This window comes from Panicum virgatum, chromosome 4K (genome assembly GCF_016808335.1).
Source record: "Panicum virgatum strain AP13 chromosome 4K, P.virgatum_v5, whole genome shotgun sequence".
NCBI classification, from domain to species: Eukaryota; Viridiplantae; Streptophyta; class Magnoliopsida; order Poales; family Poaceae; genus Panicum; species Panicum virgatum.
Genome location: NC_053139.1, coordinates 7,135,715 through 7,158,424, shown reverse-complemented (window position 1 = coordinate 7,158,424; position 22,710 = coordinate 7,135,715). Strand labels below are relative to the sequence as shown.

Below are 22,710 nucleotides of genomic sequence, written 5' to 3'. Positions count from 1 at the left end.
GTTACTAGGCATTTAGTTCTTACCCCTTATCAATATTGGAAACAGGACTGACATAAAATGAAAAAAATAAACAACACATTCAGAAGGTGTTATCAGAACAAAGTAACATGGTTCTCATTTATTCATGTTCAATAATTCACTAACACACTGAAATTTACATGGACTTAAGATATCAGCCAACAACATTGTTTGGGCAATTGCGTGCATCATGAGTCCCTACTTGCTTACATTTTCCGCACTTCCGTTTACTTGGAGCCTTCGTCTCCTTGCTCTTCCTAGTTCTTTTGGATCTCCCTTTCGACTTGACATCGGTTGGTGGATGTATTTTGACTTCATTTGGAATTGTACTACCAAGGAAAGATTCATACTCATCATGTTTATTATTTGTAGCAGCAGGCGTGATCTTTTGGAGAGGTTCTACTAGGTTGGATAAACTAGAAAACAAATAGTCCATTCCTTGTTCTGAATTCTTTGCCATTTGGATAAGGTCTTCAAACATGTTGCGTGAATCTGAAATCTTTTTACGCATTGTCACCTCCATAGGATCTTTAGACTTCTCATCTAGTAGGTTACCTTCGTCATCAAATAACAGTTCCCTGTAACAAAACAAACATAGTGTTCTCTCCATCTCTTCATAATAAAACAAGCATAAATAAACTCTAAAAGTACATACCTTTTACATTTTTTCTCCCATCTCTTCATAATATAAACCAACGGCATCTCATTTTGCTTCTCGGTTCTAAGCACTTGTATGATATGACGGCACGGGATGCCATAAGACTCATAATACTTACATGAGCACCTACCAAACATGTTTGACTTGTTCATCTCAACCACTCGCTCTTTTCCAGATTGGCTGCTGATGGTGACAACTTTTCTATCTTCAGAATCAGAAAACCCTTGAATAATGCAATGGTCTCTTGCAACTATTAGTTGACTCTGAAATTTACTGAAAACTTCATGTGTATATATCCCACTACATTGCTTCTCCATGGCCCATGGTGTCATCAATTTAGGAGTGCTATGAAGACTTGCATTATCGGCTTTCAACTCCTCCTGGCGCTGGCACTCCAAAGCTGTGTCAAACCTTAGCCAGAACTCAACAAAGCTCAACTTTCTATGAATGAAACGGTTAAAAAAAGAATTTGCACTCTCTGATCGTGATGTCGTCCTAAGCATTCCAGCTAGAGGTATGTCCAAAAAGTATACCGGAATCCATGATTCGCGAATGGCAAACCTGCTGGAAAACCAATCATTTCCCATGAGTCCATAATCTGTTATGATGGAATTCCATTGTGACACAAAATCATCTGAATTCTCAGTCTCCCAAACACACTTGTTTAGTCTTTCCCAAAAATTTTCATCATTTCTAATGGAGGGCCCGACCTTCTCTGGTACCTTTTCCATGATATGCCACATGCAAAATCTATGAGCTGTATCTGGTAGAATCTGAGCAATAGCAGCCATCATGCTCGCATCTTCATCTGTTGTGATTAGATGAGGTGCTACTCCACCCATGGCCTTAAGAAAGGTCTCCAACAACCATACATATGACTCGATCTTTTCATCTACTAAGAATGCTGCCCCAAGGAAAACACTTTGCAAGTGATGATTGACTCCAGTAAATGGCACAAATTTCATGTTATACTCATTGGTGGTATATGTTGCATCTACCGAAATCACATCACCAAAAAAACTATAGTTTTTCCTGCATGTAGCATCTGCCCAAAATACACGAACAAGTCGTCCTTGTTCATCCACCATGAAGTCATAAAAGAAGGCATGATTTACTTCCTTCTTTCGCTCAAGTTGGGCCACAAACATTTGTGCATCTGCATCCTTAATTTTTTTTCTGAGGTCACTGAAATAGTTTTGCAAATCTCTCTTTGTGCACCCAACATTCTCGAACCCACCCTCACTGACATGGAGAAGTCGATATGCCTGTGAGGTGCCAATGCTAGCCTTATGACAACTGAACAAAGTACTCTTTGTCCTCTCATTAATAGTACGATTGGATCTTAGCAAATGCCTCTTATCTGGCGACACAAAACCATGGCTGTGCTCCTCAACCATTGAAGATATTCGGTACTTCTTGTCACTGCCAAGCTTGACTACAATATGCGCCTCACAGCCACATCTGGTTTCCATCATATTTGGTGACTTTCTTTTTTTCCTGTTTTCATCACTAACTTTTTTTACGGTCTCTTGTCTGTACCCTTCCCTTGAACAACAATACCATTTGAATAGTATTTCCTCATTTTGCTTCTTGTGCTGACCAACACGAACAGAGAAACCAACTTTGTGTGCATATGATTTGTAAAAATTTTCCACATTTGTCAGAGTATCAAAGGTCATTCCAACCACAGGCTTCAAAAGTTCTTTGCAATTTGTGTCCTATACAAGTGTTAAATTGAATGAGAAACAAACCAAGCAGAACTAGTTCTTTGCCAAAAAAAAAATCACATGTTCTTAGCCTTGTCAAGGATATTGTTTGATGTAGCACTGCAACACATAAAAGCCAGTTATTGCTTCAATGATGCATGTATTTAGACTCCTGTCAGAGAATACTTTAGTTGCAAACAAATCAGGGAATATTTATGCTCCAGGCTCCAGCTGCTACGAATGCTTGAAAACTGAAAGGGAACTACTGCCAACTATAGTAGTAGTCAGTGTGCTGCTTCTTTATCAAAATTTTAAAGCTACAAATCATCAGCAGTAGTCATTGGTTGAAAAATTGCAGTCTAGTTTTTGTGAAATTTGAGCCAAATGAATTACTATTTCAAATCTATATGAAGCACAATAGAACAAGATGCTGCTGTTTTCTGAACTTGTTCTTTTTTTTAACTAAATATGCACAGCTTTCCACAGGTGTTCTTTGCAACTTACTACTAAACTCGGAGAAGGTTTTGGCTTAGGCGTGCTTGGTTGTTCAAGGCCTCCTCCAACTCCGTCGTCAACCGTGATGACGGCATGATCATCGGCGACGACGGCATGATCATCAGCGACGACGGGATCAACGGCGACCTGAGACACGGCAGCGGCGGTCTCCATGCCGGCAGCGGCAGCAGCGATCTCCACGACAACAGCGGGGGTCTCCAGCCGTTCAGCAGCAGGGGTCTCCACGACGGCAGCGGGGGACTCCAGGCATTCGGCCTCCATGCCGGCCTCCATGCACACTACTGGTTCTCCTGCGCGCGGGCCAGGAAACCCTAAGCCCTGCTCGTTCGATCACGCACGGCGGCGCAGGAAACGACGGAAGGAACCAGCGCTGGTATCCTAGGGGGTGTTTTGCATAAGTGAGATTACGATGGGATGAGTGGGGGGGTTTAAGTGCTAAAATAACCCACCATTATCTCTAGCCATTGGATTAGAATCCTGGAATCTAGATTAGAGTTTGCATAGTTTGCACCAGAGGCTAGTTTCCATAGCATACGCTCCCATGTAAGATATCCTAGGTTCTTTGTAAAAAAATGCATCCTAATCTCTTTGGTTTGGCGTGACTGGCTAAAAAGGCATATTAATGAGTATATGCGTATACCTCCATAATCTGTCAACTAAAACTTAGAATGCACTACATTCCAGGACGGAAGGAGTAAGTGCTATTGCATTAATGATGAATTAAATACTAAATATATCAATATGTCATATACAGACATATTTTTTTATAGTAAACAAACATGTGAATAAACACACAGACAAACCATACTATCAGCTGAGAATATTGGTTTTCCGTAGGAACAATCTCAAGTTGAACAAGTTTATTGGTTGACGGAAAAAACATGCATGAGTGACCTCCCACCTACCTGTTCAAGTTGACGTTTGAGAACACCACGTAATTCCTCCAGCATTGATCCAACGAATGGCATAACCGTGTAGTTTTGTCGTCCTCTATAGTATACTTCTTTGTTTAAATAATTCAACAACCACTTAATTAAAAGGCCCATTTCTTGTCTTGTGAGTTGTGACCTTAAGAATAACCCTTGCACGTGTGAGCAATTTTTGTACAGTTCAAACTTCAAAGAGTTGAGATTCATGCGTCAGCTGAGCTGTAAACGTCTCCAACTAACATAATCAGATAATAAGTGAGAAGTAGCAAAGAACAAGGAACCGTAACAAAATATACTTTTTTTTTCTAATTTTAATTAGATCGTCACTGTCCAAGATGATAAAACAATAAAGTGGGGAGACAGCCAGTTTATTTTTTCTTTTTGAGACAGACAGCCAGTTTAAGCCAAGTGTGCCACGCTAGAATATCATCTATCACTAGGCTCCAAACTCCCAAGTAGACGACCAGTTCCACTTCCATAGCTGGCCATTGCACAATGAATAAGCGACATTTTGAGAAAAAAAATAAATATTCATTCAGTTTTTATTTTCTTACATATGAAGACTATATGTCTAGGTTTACCTATATTAAAAATATTATCGTATTCTAACTTATTATTAGGTTTTGCATTGACAGAATGCATTTCGCATTATAACTTTTTGAAGTTTTCTGACATTCTGTTACATCGACCCAGACATAAAAAATGAGTACATTCTTTTGTGCGCATATATATAAATCAATGCAATCATAGCTAGCATGCTGACCTACAAGAATTCTATAGCTTGCTCTACACTCTGTTCTACTAGTCAGCAGTACGTACTTTTTTCTCACATTAAATCAGCACCAATCACTAGCCAGCCATCAGTCACAGCCAGCCAATATACGACGAGTATTTGTAAATTCACCTAGAAACATCCCATCCTAGTGACAGATATCACAAGCAACCGAAAAAATTATTATAGTTCCATTCAATTCCATTCACCGCTTTGATTATATATTACAGACACTAAGGCACATACGGCGCCTAATCACCAACACAGCGCGCAAAGAAGAACCGGAGGAGGAAGAAGAGGAAGAGAGACCTCGATCGACGACAGCGGCAGCAATGTCGACGTACCTCAAGAAACCGTTGCCGTCGTCCTACACCGTCACCCTCATCGTCCTCCTCCCTCTCACCCTCTTATGCCTCACCTTCCTCCTTCCGCTGTCCGCCTACCTCAACACCCCGCTCGCCGTGGCCGCAGCTGCCAGCGGCGGCGGCGTTGGCACCGCCGTCGTCGGTGCCGCGCCAGCGGCCGATGGCGACGACGACGTTGTTGGCAGCCAGCGACGACCGGAGCTGAGCGTCCTGGTCGGCGTGCACACGGTGCCCGGGAAGCACTCCCGTCGCCACCTCATCCGCATGGCGTACGCGCTGCAGCAGACGGCCGCGCTCCGCGCCGCGGCGCGCGTCGACGTCCGGTTCGCGCTCTGCGCGCGCCCCATGCCGCCCGAGCACCGCGCGTTCGTGGCGCTCGAGGCCCGAGCCTACGGTGACGTGCTCATCCTCGACTGCGCCGAGAGCGCGGAGCAGGGGAAGACGTACACCTACTTCGCCAGCCTGCCGGCAATGCTCGGCTCCGCCGCCGGCGGCGGCGGCCGGCCGTACGACTACGTGATGAAGGTGGACGACGACACGTTCCTCCGACTGGACGCGCTGGTGGGGACGCTCCGCGCGGCGCCGAGGGAGGACATGTACTGCGGCGCGGGGCTCCCGTTCCACGACCGGCAGTTCCCGCCGTTCATGCTCGGCATGGGCTACCTGCTCTCATGGGACCTCGTCGAGTGGATCGCCAGCTCCGACATGGTCAGAAAGGAGGCCATGGGTAGGCACTTGCACTGAATGCATCCGTTCTTGCACCTTGAGTAGTTATCGACAATTTTCAGCTACTGCTGCATGCATTTCTCATGAAAATTAAATTTTTTTCAGACCATTATTATATCTTTTAATAATGCTTAGCAACTCATGTTTATTCAGGGGTAGAAGATCTGACCACAGGGAAGTGGCTGAACATGGGCAACAAGGCCAAGAACAGGGTGAACCTTTTCCCCAGGATGTATGACTACAAGAGCGCCAAAGCTGAGGACTTCTTGGAGAACACCATTGGTGTGCATCAGTTGAAGCAGGACCTGAGGTGGGCACACACGTTGGAGCACTTCAATCTCACTAGGGTGGGGCCCTCCAGCAAGCTACACGGCTTCTAGAGAGGGTGCTTCTCAAATGGCTTTGTGAAGAATATGTAATTTCTGTGGCATTGTTGATAAGGGGCTTAAGGAGTTTAATATCCAGGGTTGTTGATACATGTTGCTTGAAATATATATCTCACCCCCCGCAAGTTATATATCTCACCCGGCCCACGATAATGTTTCATAGCGACATTATTAAGTTTTGTTACTGACATGACAACTAATCTTCACTACGTATTTTATATCAACTGTGAACTTCTTCATATTATTGAGTTGTGGTTTGATTTTGTAAGAAGAATTGACGATGTCACAGTCGGGAACATATAAGTGTCAGTCAACATGGGTATGGAATATCCCGGTGGAAATCCCTCTAAACAATATGTTTAGAAGTTTAAAATATCATCAAATAAGGAGAGAAAAAACATGCATGTGCATGCAGTTGGTGGCGAGGACAAGCACCCAAAATTTCGAGTCCGAACTTGATTTCATAGATTAGTAATTTGGGACGGAGGGAGTATGTCAACGGCCAATACAAAATTTCCAGGTAGCAGGCCTGGATACATTCATCTATTCACAGTTACACAGAATGAACGCACATACAACAACCAACCCGTATGGTTGAAATTACAAGGCAATATTATTGGCTAACGTTACAGTTAACCTTTGATGAAGTCAAGTTACAGAACTCTCAAGTCCATCTGCGGAATTCAGCTCATCATCCCATTCTGTCCGTCATGGTTTTTTTTCCTCGAATTCTGTCCATCATGGCTGTTTACCTTATTCCATGGGAATGCTTTCTCAACCACCTGATTTGCAAACACAGGTTGTCTTCCTAATGGCGGGCCAAGATCACCACTTCAGTCTACAGTCTTGGTACCTAACTGCAGAAACCCATGATCTGGTCTCTTCCTCTTGCTGCTCTATTCGCACAACCAGTTCGACCTAAGTGTCCAGAGGTTTGATAGGTCCTTTCTCCAGCACGCACTGCATAATTGTTGGCCATAATTGTAGGAGAAAATAATCAGATGTATTCCTCCAAACTCTAGAAGTTTGGGATATATAGATCCTATACATGAGTTTCTAGATGTGCCTCTATACATAGACTCACATATACACCAACACCCCCACAGTCTGAACTATCGGCGCAGCGGTGTTCAAGACTGAACAACAAGAAAGCCAACACCCCCCGCAGTCTGAGCAACCGGCGCAGCGGTGTTCAAAACTGGACAAGAAGAGAGTACAAAGAGTGTACAAAGGGTAATATCCCTGCAGCCACAACTAGCCACCTGCTACGTTGAGGCCGGAGCGAAACTCCGAGAAGGTCGAGGAGAGTAGTCCCTTGGTGAAGATGTCAGCAAACTGGGAGGTAGTCGGGACATGGAGTACCCGAACATCGCCGATGGCGACTCTGTCGCGCACGAAGTGCGGATCGATCTCCACATGCTTCGTCCGCTGGTGCTGGACGGGGTTGGTGGAGAGATACATGGCGCTGACGTTGTTGCAGTAGACGAGCGTGCTCTTGGTGAGCGGGCTGTGGAGCTCCGCCAAGAGCTGTCAGAGCCAGGACGCCTCCGCCACACCGTTAGCGACAGCCCGGTACTCCGCCTCAGCACTGGAGCGGGAGACAACCGGCTGCCGCTTGGACGACCAGAAGACCAGGTTGTCGCCCAGAAAGACGGCGTAGCCGGAAGTGGAGCGGCGAGTGTCCGGGCAGCCAGCCCAGTCAGCGTCGGTATAGACCACCAGCTCAGAGGTGGGAGAGCGGTGAAGAACCAAGCCGAAGTCAACGGTGCCACGGACGTAGCGGAGGAGACGCTTCAGTGCAGCAAGGTGAGACTCTCGGGGATCATGCATGTGAAGACATACCTGCTGAACGGCATAGGTGAGATCCGGCCGGGTGAAGTTCAGGTACTGCAAGGCACCGGCAAGGCTCCGGTAGGCAGTAGGATCAGCCACAGGATCACCCAGATCAGCAGACAGCTTCGCCTGAGTATCGACAGGAGTGGAGCATGGCTTGCAATCAGTCATCCCAACCCGCTCCAGAATGTCGAGTGCATACTGCCGCTGGTGAAGGAACAGACCAGACGGGCGAGTCTCAACAGTAACACCCAAGAAGTGGTGGAGCTGACCAAGATCCTTCATAGCAAACTCCTGCTGCAGAGAGGAGATGACGCGCTCAAGCAACTGCTGACTGGAGGCGGTGAGCACAATATCATCAACATAGAGCAGCAGGTAGGCAGTCTTATCCCCACGACGGTAGATGAACAGAGAAGTGTTAGCCTTGGCCTCGGTGAATCCCAAAGTCAGCAAGAACGTGGCGAACCGAGAGTACCAATCCCGAGGAGCATGCTTCAGACTATAGAGGGATTTGTTGAGCCGGCAGACCATATCAGGATGACTCGAGTCCACAAATCCCGCTGGCTGAGAGCAGTACACTATCTCTGACAGAGTGCCGTGAAGAAAGGCATTCTTCACATCCAACTGGTGCACAGGCCATGAGCGAGAGAGTGCGAGCGAGAAGACCGTGCGCACCATAGCGGGCTTCACCACTGGACTGAAGGTCTCATCATAGTCCACACCAGGCCGCTGGGTGAACCCCGGAGAACTCAGCGAGCCTTGTAGCGCTCCAGTGTGCCATCAGCCCGACGCTTGTGCGTCCAGATCCACTTGGCGGTGATCACATTGCAACCAAACGGACGCGGCACGAGGTCCCACGTCTGGTTGGCAAGGAGAGCCGCGTACTCTTCCATCGCGCGACGCCAGTTAGGATCCGCCAGGGCGTCGCGGACAGAGGAGGGTACCGGAGAGACCCGCGGCTCGCCCTCTATGGCGGAGAGGGTCGCGGCCTGAGACGCCATCTGCCGAGTCACCATGGGATGGATATGCCGAGGATCCCGGTGGACGACTGGCGGGTGGTACACCTTCGGCTCGACTCGAGAGCGAGTCGGCGGAGGAGGAGGCGGAGGTGGCGGCGGCTCCGGTGTAGATGGCGGCGACGACAACTCCGGTGTAGGCGTCGGAGGAGCCTCCGGAGCCAGAATCGGCGCCGGTGCCGGTGCCGAACGACGCCGGTACACCTGCACCGGCTGAGCGTACAGCGGCGGCGCCGGACGACGCTGGTACACCTGCACCGGCTGAGCGTACCGCGCAGGTGCAGGGGGAGGCACCGGGGCCGCGCGTGGCGCAGCAGGAGACACCGGGTCCGCGCGCGGCACGACCGAAGGTCCGGGGGCCGCGAGTGGCGCGACCGCGGGCACCGGGGCCGCGCGTGGCGCAGCAAGGATCACCGGAAGCGGTGCCGGTGTGCCGGGAAAACCTGCAGGGAAAGGAAAGACAGGTAAAGGTGGCTGAACCACCAGGTCAGTCGGAAACAGGGACTCCAGCTCGAGGTCAGGAGAAGGTGTGGAGGAGGTGGAGTAGGAGAAATCCGACTCGTCAAAGACGACGTGTCGGGAGATCAGGACGCGACGAGAGGTGAGGTCAAAGCATCGGTACCCCTTGTGGTCAGGGGAGTGTCGGGTACCACGATTAGGGACACCCTAATCGGGGTACTAAGATCGCTTTACAACGCAAAACACACGTTAAGGCAACCGGGCCCACGAAGGCCCGCGGCCTCCTTCCAACCTGGAAGAAAGCAAAGGACTCAAAGAAGCCCAGCTTACGGCCCATTCGCACCCCTCTTGGGCCCGCGGGACGATCTCCGCCTCGTTCAAGGGCTCCCGTCGAGACCCATCGACTGCGCCCCGCATCTCCGCCTCGCTCGAGGGTAGCGGAACTACCCTCGAGCAAGCAACACATCTCCGCCTCGCTCGAGGGTAGCAGAACTACCCTCAAGCAAGCAACGCATCTCCGCCTCGCTCGAGGGTAGCGGAACTACCCTCGAGCATGCGACTCACCTCCGCCTCGCTCGAGGCCACCCCTCGGCATAAAGGACAAACGGCCCCGCCGCTCAACCGCTTGCCGTACGGGGGAATTAAAAGCCGACCACTCCTCCACGGCGCCCAGGACAGACGGTGTCAGACCGCCATTCCTCATGATGGCTGCGACCGGAGTCCCATCCGCAGACTTCGGACACTGCTCCGCCATCCCGGACGCTGTGGCGGCACTGTGGAACCTGTGACGCGGGACAAGACGCGCTCAGCACAGTCCCCGTTACTATTCTGCCAACCCCGGTTGATCGGACTCCACCTCATCATACGCATGGCCCCACACCCGCCTCCTGCTTGGGAAAGGACCCGGCGACGCCACGTATCCCTCCTCGAGGGATGCTCAGCACACGCAGCTGAAGTCCCGGACCTCCCCCCTCGAGGGGTCCGGGACCTCCCGGCAGCCCCCGGACCTCCTTAGTGCGCACACCGGCACTTTGTCCAGAGAGGTCCGGGACCGCAGCATGCCTCGCCACCGCTGGGGCACGCAGGACCCTGACCTGCAGGGCCCAGGGAATGCCACATCTGGAGGCCCGTACACCCTACATTGACGACCACGCCGCCTGCAGGGGCTGGCGGGACGCCGGTGCGATCTCCGCAAGACCGAGGACGATATCCAGGACGACTGCCACGCCTGACGCCATGCCCCACAGTGTACTTCCTACAGTATTCGGCCTCTGTACCCCGCGATTCGGGGGAAAACGACGACTTCCACGCCCCCACTCATGTGCATCGCCCCTCCTTGTGACTATAAAAGGAGGAGGCGGGCTTCCTTTAGACTCTCTCGCTTCTCTCGCTCTGAGGACGCTCGGACGCTTCTGAGCCTCAACTACTGCGGTCACCTACGTTCACAATCATCGCCATACCCGACTCCTCTTCTAGCAGAGACCTGGGAGTTTCCCTCCCTCTCTCGCCTCGCTTGTACCCCTACTACAAGCACATCGGGTGCAAGATAATATAGTGCTCTCGCACACCCCCTTCGCTGGACGTACGGCCCCGCGGCCGGAACCAGGATAAATCGTGCGTTACTGTGTTGTCTCTTGTATCATCATCTAGGACGAGGAAACACGCGGCATTCACTAGTTGGGATCCGGCCCCCGGGTCGGGACACCGACAGGGAGTAATCAAGGAACACACACCGAGTCGAGCGGGGCGCCAGCTTGTGAGGAGCAGTGACGGAGGTGTTAGGGTAACACGCACACCCAAAGACACGAAGGTGGTCGTAGCGAGGAGGGGTACCGAAAAGAGCGTGGTGTGGAGTGGGAACAGGAGAAGCAGTGGACGGAAGACGATTGAGCAAGTAGGTAGCGGTGTGGAGGCTCTCAGCCCATAAGCGCGGGGGCAGAGACGCCTGGATCAGAAGGGTGCGTACGACGTCATTCGTCGTGCGAATCATCCGCTCAGCCTTGCCGTTCTGAGGAGAGGTATACAGACAAGACATACGCAGTTGAACACCCCGAGAGAGGAAGAAGGAACGGGAGGTGGAGTTATCAAACTCACGCCCGTTGTCACACTGGACGGCCTTAATGGTGAGGCCGAACTGAGTGGACACCCAGGCGAAGAAGTGGAGGAGGGTGGAAAAGGTCTCAGACTTGGCGCATAAAGAAAAAGTCCAAGAGTAGTGTGAGAAATCATCGACCACCACCAGATAGTACTTATAGCCAGAAAGGCTGAGAACAAGAGAGGTCCACAGGTCACAGTGAACAAGATCAAAGTCATGCGCAGCATGCGAAGAAGAAGAAGAAAAAGAAAGCCGAACATGACGACCGAGCTGGCACGCATGGTAGAGGTGCTCAGCAGGAGTCCTAGTACCAGGAACATCGATACTACAACACGACTGAGCTGAGCCAGAACGTCGCGGCCAGGGCGACCAAGACGGCGTTGCCAGGTGGTGGAAGACGGCGTCGCGGCAAAAGCGGCCGACCAAGACGGCCAGGGCGAAGAAGAAGGCGAGAGTGGTGCAGCGAAAGAAGGAAGGCGAAGGATGTAAAGGGCCCCATGCTGTCACACCGGAGTAGTGGACGCCGGGAGGCCGAATCCTTTACAGCGAGGCCAGAAGAATCAAACTCGATGGAACAAGAATTGTCAGCTGTAAACTGACGAATGGAAAGAAAGTTATGAACCATCTGAGGAGCAACAAGGACATTGGGAAGACGAAAAGAGCCAGGAGCAGAACCCACGGCGGTGACAGGAAGGCAAGACCCGTCACCAAACATGATGGAAGAAGGACAAGAGGGGTGTGGGGTTCGGACAGAAGAGAGGATACCGGCATCTGGGGTGGTGTGGAAGGAGGCACCCGAGTCGGCGATCCACTCGGTGCTGACAAGCGGCGTCCGCCCCATGGCGCTGAAGGACTGCGCCAGTGCAGCCTGGTCCCACCCCCTAGGCCAGGTCGGCTGCTGGCTGGGTGGAGCGGACGTGGTCCAGAATGGCGCGAACAGGGGAGCTACAGCGGCGAGCATGGCCTCCGGCTGGGGCTGAGGATGAGGGGCCCCTGACCCTGAAACGGCGACATTGGGATGCGCCTTGGCCATGGGGCGCTGAAGGATGGCCAGGGCGTACCCCCAGGGCCAGGAGCAGGAGTGGGAGCCGGAGTCGGGTCCGGAGTGCCCCGAGCACCACCACCACGTCCCCTCCGCCGCCGACGCCCTCGGCCTCCCCCACCCCCGGTCTGGCCGGTGAGAGGAGCACCAAGGAGGGGGTCGGGCACGTGTAGGGGAAGGCTGGCAGCAGGGGCGGCGCCAGGGGCCCCGGGGAAGGCGGATCCGGCGGCAGGGGTGACGGCGGCACCCTGGGGCAGCCACGCGCCGGGGGCGGCGGCCTGCGCGGCGCGCGCGGTGGCAAGGGAGGCAGCGGCCCGCGCGGGGTCCCGGGGGCGGGTGCGGCGGGGGCCTGCGCGGCGTGCGCGGCGGGCGAGTCGGCCTGCGGGGCGTGCGCAGCGGCGGGGCCGGGCGGCGGCGGCGTCACACTGGTCCTAAAGGGGTCGTGCCGCAGTAGCCACGCGCCACCAGCGCAAGGGGAGGCAGGGGATGGCAGCGGAGGCCAGACGCCGGCCACACCCGCGGCCGCACCCCCCACAGCAGAGGAGGCAGGGGCGCACCGCGGGGGCCAGGCGCCGGCCACACCCGCGGGCTGCTGGGCGGCCATCGCGAGGGAACTGGCGGGCGTGCAGCCGCTGGTGGAGGCGCTCCCGCCCGCCACGCGCACGCCCGCGGCGTGGGCGGGAGGCCGAGCAGAGGAGTCGGCGGCGCCAAGAGCAGAGGTGGCGACGCCCTGGATCCACGCGGGAACAGGGGAGCGGCCGCCGGGAAAGGAAGAGAAGCCGGCCACGGCGCCAGATCCAGAAGCAGGGAGAGGAGGGAAGGAGGAGAACGCCGACGGCGGCGGCGGCCAGCCAGCCATGGTGGCGGCGGCGGCGGCACACAGTGATCCGGCGGCTGGAGAGAGAGAGCTAGGCTATTGATACCATGTAGGAGAGAATAATCAGATGTATTCCTCCAAACCCTAGAAGGGTGGGATATATAGATCCTATACATGAGCCTCTAGATGGGCCTCTATACATGGACTCACATATAATAATCAACTCAAACACATGAGTTATAGATTGAATCGAGCCATTGCACCTTTGAGCTATGGCAGATGCAGCACCGGAATAAAATGATAGATGGGCCTTCATCTTGTGGCTGGAGTTTTTCTAGTTCTTTTTGAATCATTGGCCTTGCGTTCAATGCTTGACTGTCCCTGCGGCAGTTTAGAATTTCTGGTTTTGCTCCGGCTAGTTTCAGTTGCCCGAGAAGAAGACAAACGTTGGTTAGCCCTAGATCCTGTGCGCTTTGCAGTTTCTGGCTTCAACTTAACCCTCGCTGACCGAGAAGAAATTTGCAAGTTCTGCATTGAATTTGCACCCTGTTTATTCATATGAACAGACCCTTGCTGGATTTGACTCCGGTCATTGCATACATGCAATTCCTCACAAATAACTGATGCCGAGATGCCCTGAACAAAGAAATATCTTAACACATCAGCAAATCAGAAGAAAAACAGAAAATTGAAATAAAAGACAAGCAGAGAAGAAAGTTTCAAACAAATTAACTACAACCAGGATAAAAATAGTGACTTCTGCACCATTCATCTATAATCTAGCATTGTGAGGAATATGCCTTGTTAAATAAATTACTCCAAGAATGCATGACCAGTAATGCAAGTTTAAATTCCTCGCATGTTAAATCTGAGCAAAGCAATAACAAAAAAATAAAACATTATTTAAAAATGCCATGGAAAACTTTTAAGAAACGTTCATAATACAATTCCATGCTAGGATCATGAACTATAATGCTAACAGATATATATGCAAACATCACCTTATTTTGAATTGGAGAGGCTTCTGGACCCTGAATTTGCTCCTCTTCAGAATCATCCATTTCCTCACATTCAAACTCAACATGTTGGCTGTCTTCCTCGGAATCACTTAATTCTTCTTGTTCCATTACAATTCCTTGCATTGATTCTTCATTTGGCTCTTGAATGCAATGATGAGAAATGGAATTTGCAACCTCTAGCTCTGGAACACCAGCTTTGTCCTTCCTAGAAACTTCATCTTGAACATTTGACTTGCTAAAAGTACCTCTGAAGTCACTTAAATCTTTTATCTCTGTTGGAGAACATAAATGAATGTTTAAGTCAATACTGGTCTCCCTCTCAGAAAGGCTTGTGGATGCTTGCCCAGGTGTTGACTCTACTGGGGCTTGCCTCATATTATACTCAGAACGATTATCAGATTGATGGTAGTCATCTTCTGGTACTTCATCAGGCATCTCAACTTCAGTTCTTTGCAAAAGAGGATGGAAGTCAATAGTGTTAGCATTCACAGTACTGTTTTCAGTTGAACCTGTAGTCTGGTTGTTACTTCTCTCAACTTGAACTTTCTCAAAGGGGAAAAGATCATATTTTGTTGACTGTTTAATAAGATTTTGGACAGGATGACTATATGATGAAACCACATCTCGAGGATACTGAAACAACAAAGGATGTATCTGCAAATCTTGATCAGCACCATCTTCCGTAGTATTTTCATTAGTGACCCCATTCTGCTGCAATCTAGAATTAGCTCTGTGATCAGGAAACAGATTTAGTTGTCTATAGGTACTTTCCATAAAGGTTAGAGGTGGCACGGAATACATATCCTTTGCTGCATTATCTGATGTGCCATGAAAGTGTGTTGCATTTGGATGAAATGCCACCTGAGATAGGACACGAACAGAAGGGGGAAGGTTCACAGGAGGCAAGTCTGGAGCCAACTTGACCACACAACTACCTTTCTCTTTACTCATTTGGGAAGCTTGAAGTTGGTCCAGAGAGCCACATGATACCACTGGAGCTTTAGTGGAAGGTGCTCTCACATATGAAGGGCCATCAGAGGGGCAGTACATAAAAGGTATATATGAGGTGGTTACATCAAGTCTTGTACCACTTCCTTTCTGTGGTTCAATGTAACCACCTGTAGTGCCACATTCTTCATTCAGGCTTGTGCCTGACTGCATTGTCATGCTTTTCGCAGCATTTCTTGGTAATGGCAGATGACAAGGCATCATGTTAATGTTTCTACTATCTGTGTCTTCCAAAAATGCTTCATTCACATATGAATCATCGTCATTTTCAACATCCTCAGAAGCATTGTTATCAGCCTGTAATGAAAGCATTAAAAAGTATGCTCAATGACAACATCGTAGATGGATATTAAGATATTATTTGAATATCTTACAAGTTGGAAAAAAAATACTAACCTCTTGCCCACGAACTACTCGTGAATTAGGCATTGATGCTCTCAGCTTTCTCCTCTTTGCTTCATATGTTCGCCTTCTTTCTTTTTCGGCATCACTTTTAGTGTAAGATTTCTGAACTCCACTTGCAACTCTCCACTGACGTTGGAGCAGTGAAGGATCCCTATGTGGCACTACAAACCTCCAAACTGATGCCCAGTCGTTTTTGAATATCCTCAGCCCCTGAAATCAAAAGCAGGTACAGAAGAAAATAAGCAATAAAAACCAGACATGAAAAACTGAAGATAGCCTGTAGTCGCAAAGTATCACCTCCCGGATACATTCCTTCTCCTCAACTGTCAATGGAGATGTTTTCATATGGCGCACCTCCTGCATTTTAATTCAGACGAGAATATAGTTAGTTTGGAAGGCCACATTGAATTTTGCTGATGCCTTCTATTCAAAGATTGTAGTCACTGAGCTCAAAATTTCCCCTCCTGATGGTTGACCATAAAAGAAAAACACTACATGTCCAAGTATCAAGTCAACCCAACCCAATTGAGTATCAGAATGAGGGAACACGCAGACAAACCTTTTCACAGAACATATACATAATCTTTGAAAAAACTAGTAGCTTGAATCATATAGCACCATAAAAAATCATCTTTTAAATTTGAGTTAAATACACCAGCGGCCCTCGAACTTGTCCTCAGGTGCCAATTAGGTCCACGAACTTGTAAAATCGAAATCTGACACCCTGAATTTGTTAAGTTGTGCCACTTAGGTCCATACCTCTTGACATGGCGCCATGTGGCATGAATTTTTGCAAAAAAAACCTCTAAAATTGCTATCTTCTACCTTCACCCCCTCCCTCCCATTCTCTCTCTTTCTCTCTCCCCACGCCTCCCCTGCTTCTTCGGAGCTCGCCGCCGCCCCCTGCCTCCTCGCCTTCCACTGGAGCTCGCGGCCGCCGCGGACGCCACCGCCCCCTGGAGCTCGTGGCCGCCACCCCTGGAGCTCGCGGACTCCGCACTCGCCGCCGCCGCCGCCCCTGGAGTTCGCGGCCTCCGCGGTCGCCCCCTGCCGCGCCGCTCCATGGCGGCGGCAGGATCTTGCCCCCCCCCCTCGGCTGTCCATGGCGGGAGCCGCCGCCGAGATGGAACTCGCAGGCCACGTGCGCGCGGCGACAGAGCTCGCGGGCCTCGCCCGCGCGGCCGCGGAGGAGGTCGCCAAGCTCCCCCACTCTCTCGCCTTCCACCTCGCCCGCCCGCCCGTCTCAGCCGCCATGAGCGAGCGCCAGGCCTCCCTCCTCTGCCCTCTCCCCTCGCGACTAGCTCCGCGCCAACGCAGCCCCTGCTCGGGCCGCCGCCGCGCGCGCACACGGCCGGACTACTGCGCCCTGGCTCGGCACGGGCGGGGTCCTGCTCCATGAGCCGCGCGACCTCGCTGTCATGCGCGCACAGGGCAGTCTCCTGCTCCGCCCGACCCGCCTCGGCGTCCTTGAGCATCGCGGGCGCTGGCGGAGGAGGTCGCGGCCCCCACATGCACCGCGGCGGCATCCGACGTGGTGAGGCCGGGTGCGGGGGCGGCGGATGGCAGCGAGCGGCGGAGCAGAGCCAGATCCGGTCGCCGCTGTCGTGAGAGAGAGGAGGAGGGAGCGAGGCCCCGCCGCCGCTCCGTGCAGGGGACCGAGCAAGGGAAGGAGGAGTGCGCCGTGGAGGAGATGGAGCGAGGAGGGCCGGCGCGGCGAGGCGGGGAGGAGGGGTGCGCGCCAGCCGCTCGCCGGCTGTGGGGCGGAGGGGGCGCGCCGGCCTCGCCGGCGGTGTGGCGGAAGGGGCGAGGAGGGCGCGTGGTGAGGGGAGGGGAAAGAAAAGAAGGGCTTCTTTGCATATATTCATACCCCTTCAAGGGTTATGGACCTAAGTGGCACAATTTAACAAGTTCAGGGTGTCAGATTTCGATTTTACAAGTTCGTGGACCTAAGTGGCACCTGAGAACAAGTTCGAGGGCCGCTGGTGTATTTAACTCTTTAAATTTTCTACTGAATATGGTATTAAATAAAATGTGTCATGGTTCATAATATTAAAATTTGTGCTTCCCTAATATTGCCAAGAAATTTAAATATCATACTACTATTTTGTTGGCACATAAATAAAATGGTATAGATGTCAGAATGAGAATTGATCAAAATTATCAACAGGTTAAGTGCTGCTGCAGGAACTTCACAACGTACAGAATAAAGGATTCCATAAAGAACTTGCTTTATTGTTTACAGACCAGTTAAGACCAGAACTATACTATTTCAATACTACACAATACAGAACAAGAATAACATACTACTATATTGTTTGCATCAATTGTATCTGTAACGCTATACTATCCAATTCGATAGACCTTGAACATACTGCTCAACCAAATGAGTGAATAGAAAAGGTCACCGTACATACCTTAACTGGATTATCAGGAGCTTTGGAGGAGCTACGATTTTTTTGTCTCACAAATATCTGCATGAAAGAAGTTATTTCACTTGGCAAGCTTAAACCAGAAGTCCAGAACAAGGAATTCTCAAAGATTATGAGCAACTAACAACTTAAGACAATAAACTAAGCAATAGGCATTATAGGAATTGAACAAATGTTCTCAGGTTACGATTGTATGCAAAGATTATATGAAGGATTTGATCCAAGATTACTTGTTTGTAAAATCAAAAGAAAAGCAAAGTATATTGACAAACAGACAAAAGGTTCATACTTCAATCCTTATTGAAAGAAAAAAGACATGCTTTGGCAGTACTGAGAACAGACATGAAAATTTAGGTCCCGAATATTGCAAGTAAAGTGAAACATGTCATTGCCATGTCAATTCACAGTCAAAACAACACTTTCTATAATGCTGTTTCCTTAAAGGCTTTCATGCTCTTCATTATCCTCGTAAATTTTCAATACATTGAGTAACAAGCACAATGTTCACCAAACAAATGATAAAGATTTAAAACGTACCAATTATTTATTATGCCTGACAAATCATTAAAGAAAAAAATTGAATCTTGAAGCAAAATTTCGCCATGTGCAAAGTGAGTAACAAAAAATACCTGATGCTTCGATTTACAAGGAAGAAAGCGCTTTTGTATTGCTCCCCAGTCATTATTATATTCCTGAATTCCTAGAGCTAATAATCTGCAGGTAGATAATATACTATTGAAATAACTGTGAAACAAAATGTATTAGGCACCATATCAACTACACACGTGAGGAGGGTAAGACATGATTTCTTATAGGCAGGTGGTAATAACAGTGCAGCAACCTTAATACCATTAACCATACAGAATGAAAGTTGAATATAAAGATGAAAGGAATAGCAATGGTAGAGCAGCTGAGGAAATTAACAAAAAAATTGCATAAACCAATGCCACTAATATAGAAACACAAACAATACACAACTCAACAAAAGCTACAAAACCTCAGCATTCTTGACTTACTATGTTCTGAAGTCAATGTGGCAAGAAAGTATTCAAATCCACGGATATCGGGATATGATAAAATTGAGAACACGACACGGCTTTCAAAAGAAATGTTGGAGAAGATGTAAAGCACACCTGTCCTCTGCATCAGTGAAAAGCACTCTATTGGCCATAGCTGCAGGAGGTGGCTTATGAGGAAACAGTGCAAAATTGAAAAGTGAAAAAAATCTCTGCGCTAATATTGCAATGACAGCTGGTACAAGAGCAACTGTGTCCTTTTTAGTATTCTCAAGCAGGGTAGCAGCTAATGATTTCTTCTGCTGTAACTGCCCAGATGAAACAGATGACGCTGTTGGCGCACTATCTGATCTATCTTGAGAAATGTTGCTTGCTTCTTGGCAATAAATCACTGGTGAAGGAAACAGAGGCTCTTTCCTGCGGTTTTTGTCAGCAGTGCCATCCACATGACTTTTTCTATGCTTCACGACAGCTGTACATTCAATATGAAAGCAAAGTTAAAGTGGTGGCAAACAAAATAAACAAGAAGTAAAAAATAAATTAATCCAATCAGCGATCTTGAACTTACCAGTTGCGACATCACTTAAATAACCGAGGGCGAACTGAAGAGGTGCAACATCAAGGATGGATATAACCGGACTCTTGAGTAATGGCATCCAATGGCATTCTGAACTCTCAGATGAAATAAAACTAGATGAGAGATGCTGGGATTCAAAAAAGATATGCCGATGAGGAGCACTCCTAGCCAATGCTTGATCACGAGAGCCTACCAACTCAACTATCATCTTTTTTACATTATTAGCCACATCTTGTTTAGATGGATCAAGAACACATAGGGAGAAGGTTTGGATCAGGAGCTGAACATGCTCATATATCAACACATGCAGTTGGCCAAGTTGCTGATCAGAAAATCCGCATGCTAAAGGTGCACAAGTTACTGGTAGCAATGATGAAGGGAAAAGAGCATTCTGGGTAGGATATTGCCATCCAAAAGCTTGTGCAGGAGTCACCACTGCAGTTGGAACATATGGCAGAATTGGTCTTAAATGAGTTTTATTGGATTCATGATGATAGCTACCTGCCCCAGGCAACTCAGTGAATGGCCGCCTCTGTCTAGTCTGAGGCCTACGACCATCTTTCCCTCTTTTACCATTTGTGTCATCATAGTTCTCAGCATTTTCATCACCGTCGCTTTCTAGGGCCTCCTCAATCTCAAGCTCAAAGTCTGCATCGTTATCATCTTCATCCTGGTTTTCATCCCCCTGGCATGCCTGTGTGTTATCGCCAACACCAGACAGGACAGATGCAAGAAACTTGCGGTATTCCTCTTCCTCATCAACATTCTGCAGATCACCATCATCATCTGATTCCTGGAGAAAGGTCTCCAATTCCTCAAGTGAATAGTTTGCTAGTGAGTATCTTGCCCTCGTCCGTCTGCAAATTGCATCTTCCTCACTAGCTATGAGAAATAGTTGATGAGGGTTTTGCACTGTAGGAGAGCAAGCGGCTTCACTTGGTAAAACCTCTTTTTCCAATCCATTCAAGCGATCTTCATCATTCTCAAGGTTAACCTGAGTTGATGTTTTTTCTGGAAATATTTCTTCGACAGCATCTTTAGATGACAATTTATTTTGAGGAAGTGCACCATCACTTGTGTTTTCATTAACTATGTTATTCTGCTGATATGCCTCGCTAGTTGGTCGATTGCCAGAACTGTGTTCCTCGCATTCTGCTTCTGAGGTGAGGCTTGATGAGGTCTCAGATGGAGACCCCTCCCTAAGAAAAGGATTAAAATCCATGTCATCCTCCTCCACATCATCGTCAACTTCCATATTTGATTTCCCACAGTAGGATTTCCTACAACCTGCCATCCATAATGTGTAAATAACTGCGTTAGTGATCTATACAACATGTTGCACTTTGCAAGAAGAAGGGACAAGTGCATACAACAGTACAACTATAGCATAACACAAAGACTTCAACAATCACACATGTCAGATGGTATTGCTCAAAATTTGGGTTACAGTAAGCACCCACATAACCAATTTTTATTGGCACATAACAGCAACATAGTTGTGAGGTGTCCAAAGTGCCCCTTCATAGCAGAATAGCAGGCATAATGTGCTTATCTATATATGATTTTAAAAAAAAATCGAAGCAGCCTCGCAAAATAAGAGAAGGTCTACCTAAAATTCCTTCCCCAGACCTCAAACTTGTGTGGGAGCCTACAGCCTAGGCACACCCCTTTATCGGTACGAATGACACTACATGTTACATCCTATGGCTGATGTGGCGGGTTCGTTGGTTACGCAGCTGTATCGAACACTTCAACAGCTAGTACCAACAACACAAACGGAGTTTGTTTTAACACGCTTTAATGTAAAATCTTAAGAGTCCACATAATGCATTTTGTGAAACGGATGAGAAAATTATAGAAGATAAGCATGCCAGTACATCCTTGTTAGGTAAAAGTTGTGTTCTAACATGACCAACTTAATATGCTAACCTCACATGAGGACCTAACAACATATCAACCGATTGCACAATTGGTCATCTCGGCGCCCTTCCAAATGCCGCAACTCTCTAACACAATAAAATGCTGTAGCACAATAACATTGCAACAACCTTTTCTCCAGACACTAGCAACTAAAATTCCACAAAGAGAAATAGGGGGCAGACAGGGGTGAGTCGGGCACAGAGCAGAGGGTAAGCATTACTGCTCGGACAATGGCTGGGGTGCAGACTCCAGCTAGATGAGCAGATTGCGGTAAGGGATGGACTCAGGGTGAACCCCCATGTTTTACGGAGCAACAAACTGAACCCATACGGGAACCAAACGGTGTGGCATCAACTGACATCGATGGACCTTGCGCGCTGAGGAGGAGGAAAACGAAACTAATTGAACCATGGATAGATGGACTAAAAGCTCCTAGGGCACAAAACCGCGCACAATTCGGCAACTAACAAAATGGAGATCGGAAGTTTCCAACTTATAATTGTAAACAAGGGGCAACCACCCCCATGCGAGCTAGGGTTACTTACCCACGGAAGAAGGACACGATCCGCGGCCAGATGGGTCTCAACTCCACACCTCTAGACCGCGGGAGAAGAGACCCCGCGCCGGCGGCGGCTGCGGAGTCAGTAGCGGCGCCGGAGGGAGGCCGCACCTGCGTGGAGCTCGGCCGCGCCGGAGGCAGGCTGGGCGCGCGCGTGGAGAAGTCGGTCGGGGAGGGAGGGCTGGGGGCCCGGTTCGTTTTTTTTTTCTTTTTCCCTCCTGCTTGCGATTCTGAGACCGTCAGAGGACTGTAGATAGTGAGGACATGGGAAACGAGAAGGGAGCAAATTTGCTCTCGCTCCCTCCGCTGTGGTCAGCCTGACACGACTATAGTCTGTGCCTGGGACCACTGTCAGAGAGATACCACGGGATAAGACATTTATTTGCAATCGAGCCCATTAGATAGCCCAGCAGGCCCAGAATGGCCCAGATGGGAAGAC

General features: G+C 49.4%; 2 protein-coding genes across 2 annotated transcripts; one reads left to right on the top strand and one right to left on the bottom strand.

Annotated features, from left to right (window-relative positions):
- Positions 1–4,861: 4,861 nt before the first annotated feature.
- On the top strand, positions 4,862–6,201 carry LOC120705025 (beta-1,3-galactosyltransferase 6-like). Its single transcript, XM_039989567.1, has 2 exons — positions 4,862–5,691; positions 5,844–6,201. Exons 1-2 carry the CDS (start codon positions 4,932–4,934, stop codon positions 6,068–6,070), a joined length of 987 nt encoding a protein of 328 aa, XP_039845501.1. The 5' UTR covers positions 4,862–4,931; the 3' UTR covers positions 6,071–6,201.
- Positions 6,202–6,517: 316 nt separating this feature from the next.
- LOC120702888 lies at positions 6,518–22,474 on the bottom strand. The gene is made up of 10 exons (XM_039986857.1): positions 22,258–22,474; positions 19,784–21,079; positions 19,333–19,687; positions 18,829–18,913; positions 18,185–18,241; positions 16,068–16,127; positions 15,762–15,980; positions 14,340–15,662; positions 13,602–13,974; positions 6,518–7,036 (listed from the first exon to the last, which is right to left on the bottom strand). Exons 2-9 carry the CDS (start codon positions 21,045–21,047, stop codon positions 13,651–13,653), a joined length of 3,687 nt encoding a protein of 1,228 aa, XP_039842791.1. The 5' UTR covers positions 21,048–21,079; positions 22,258–22,474; the 3' UTR covers positions 6,518–7,036; positions 13,602–13,650.
- Positions 22,475–22,710: the final 236 nt, after the last annotated feature.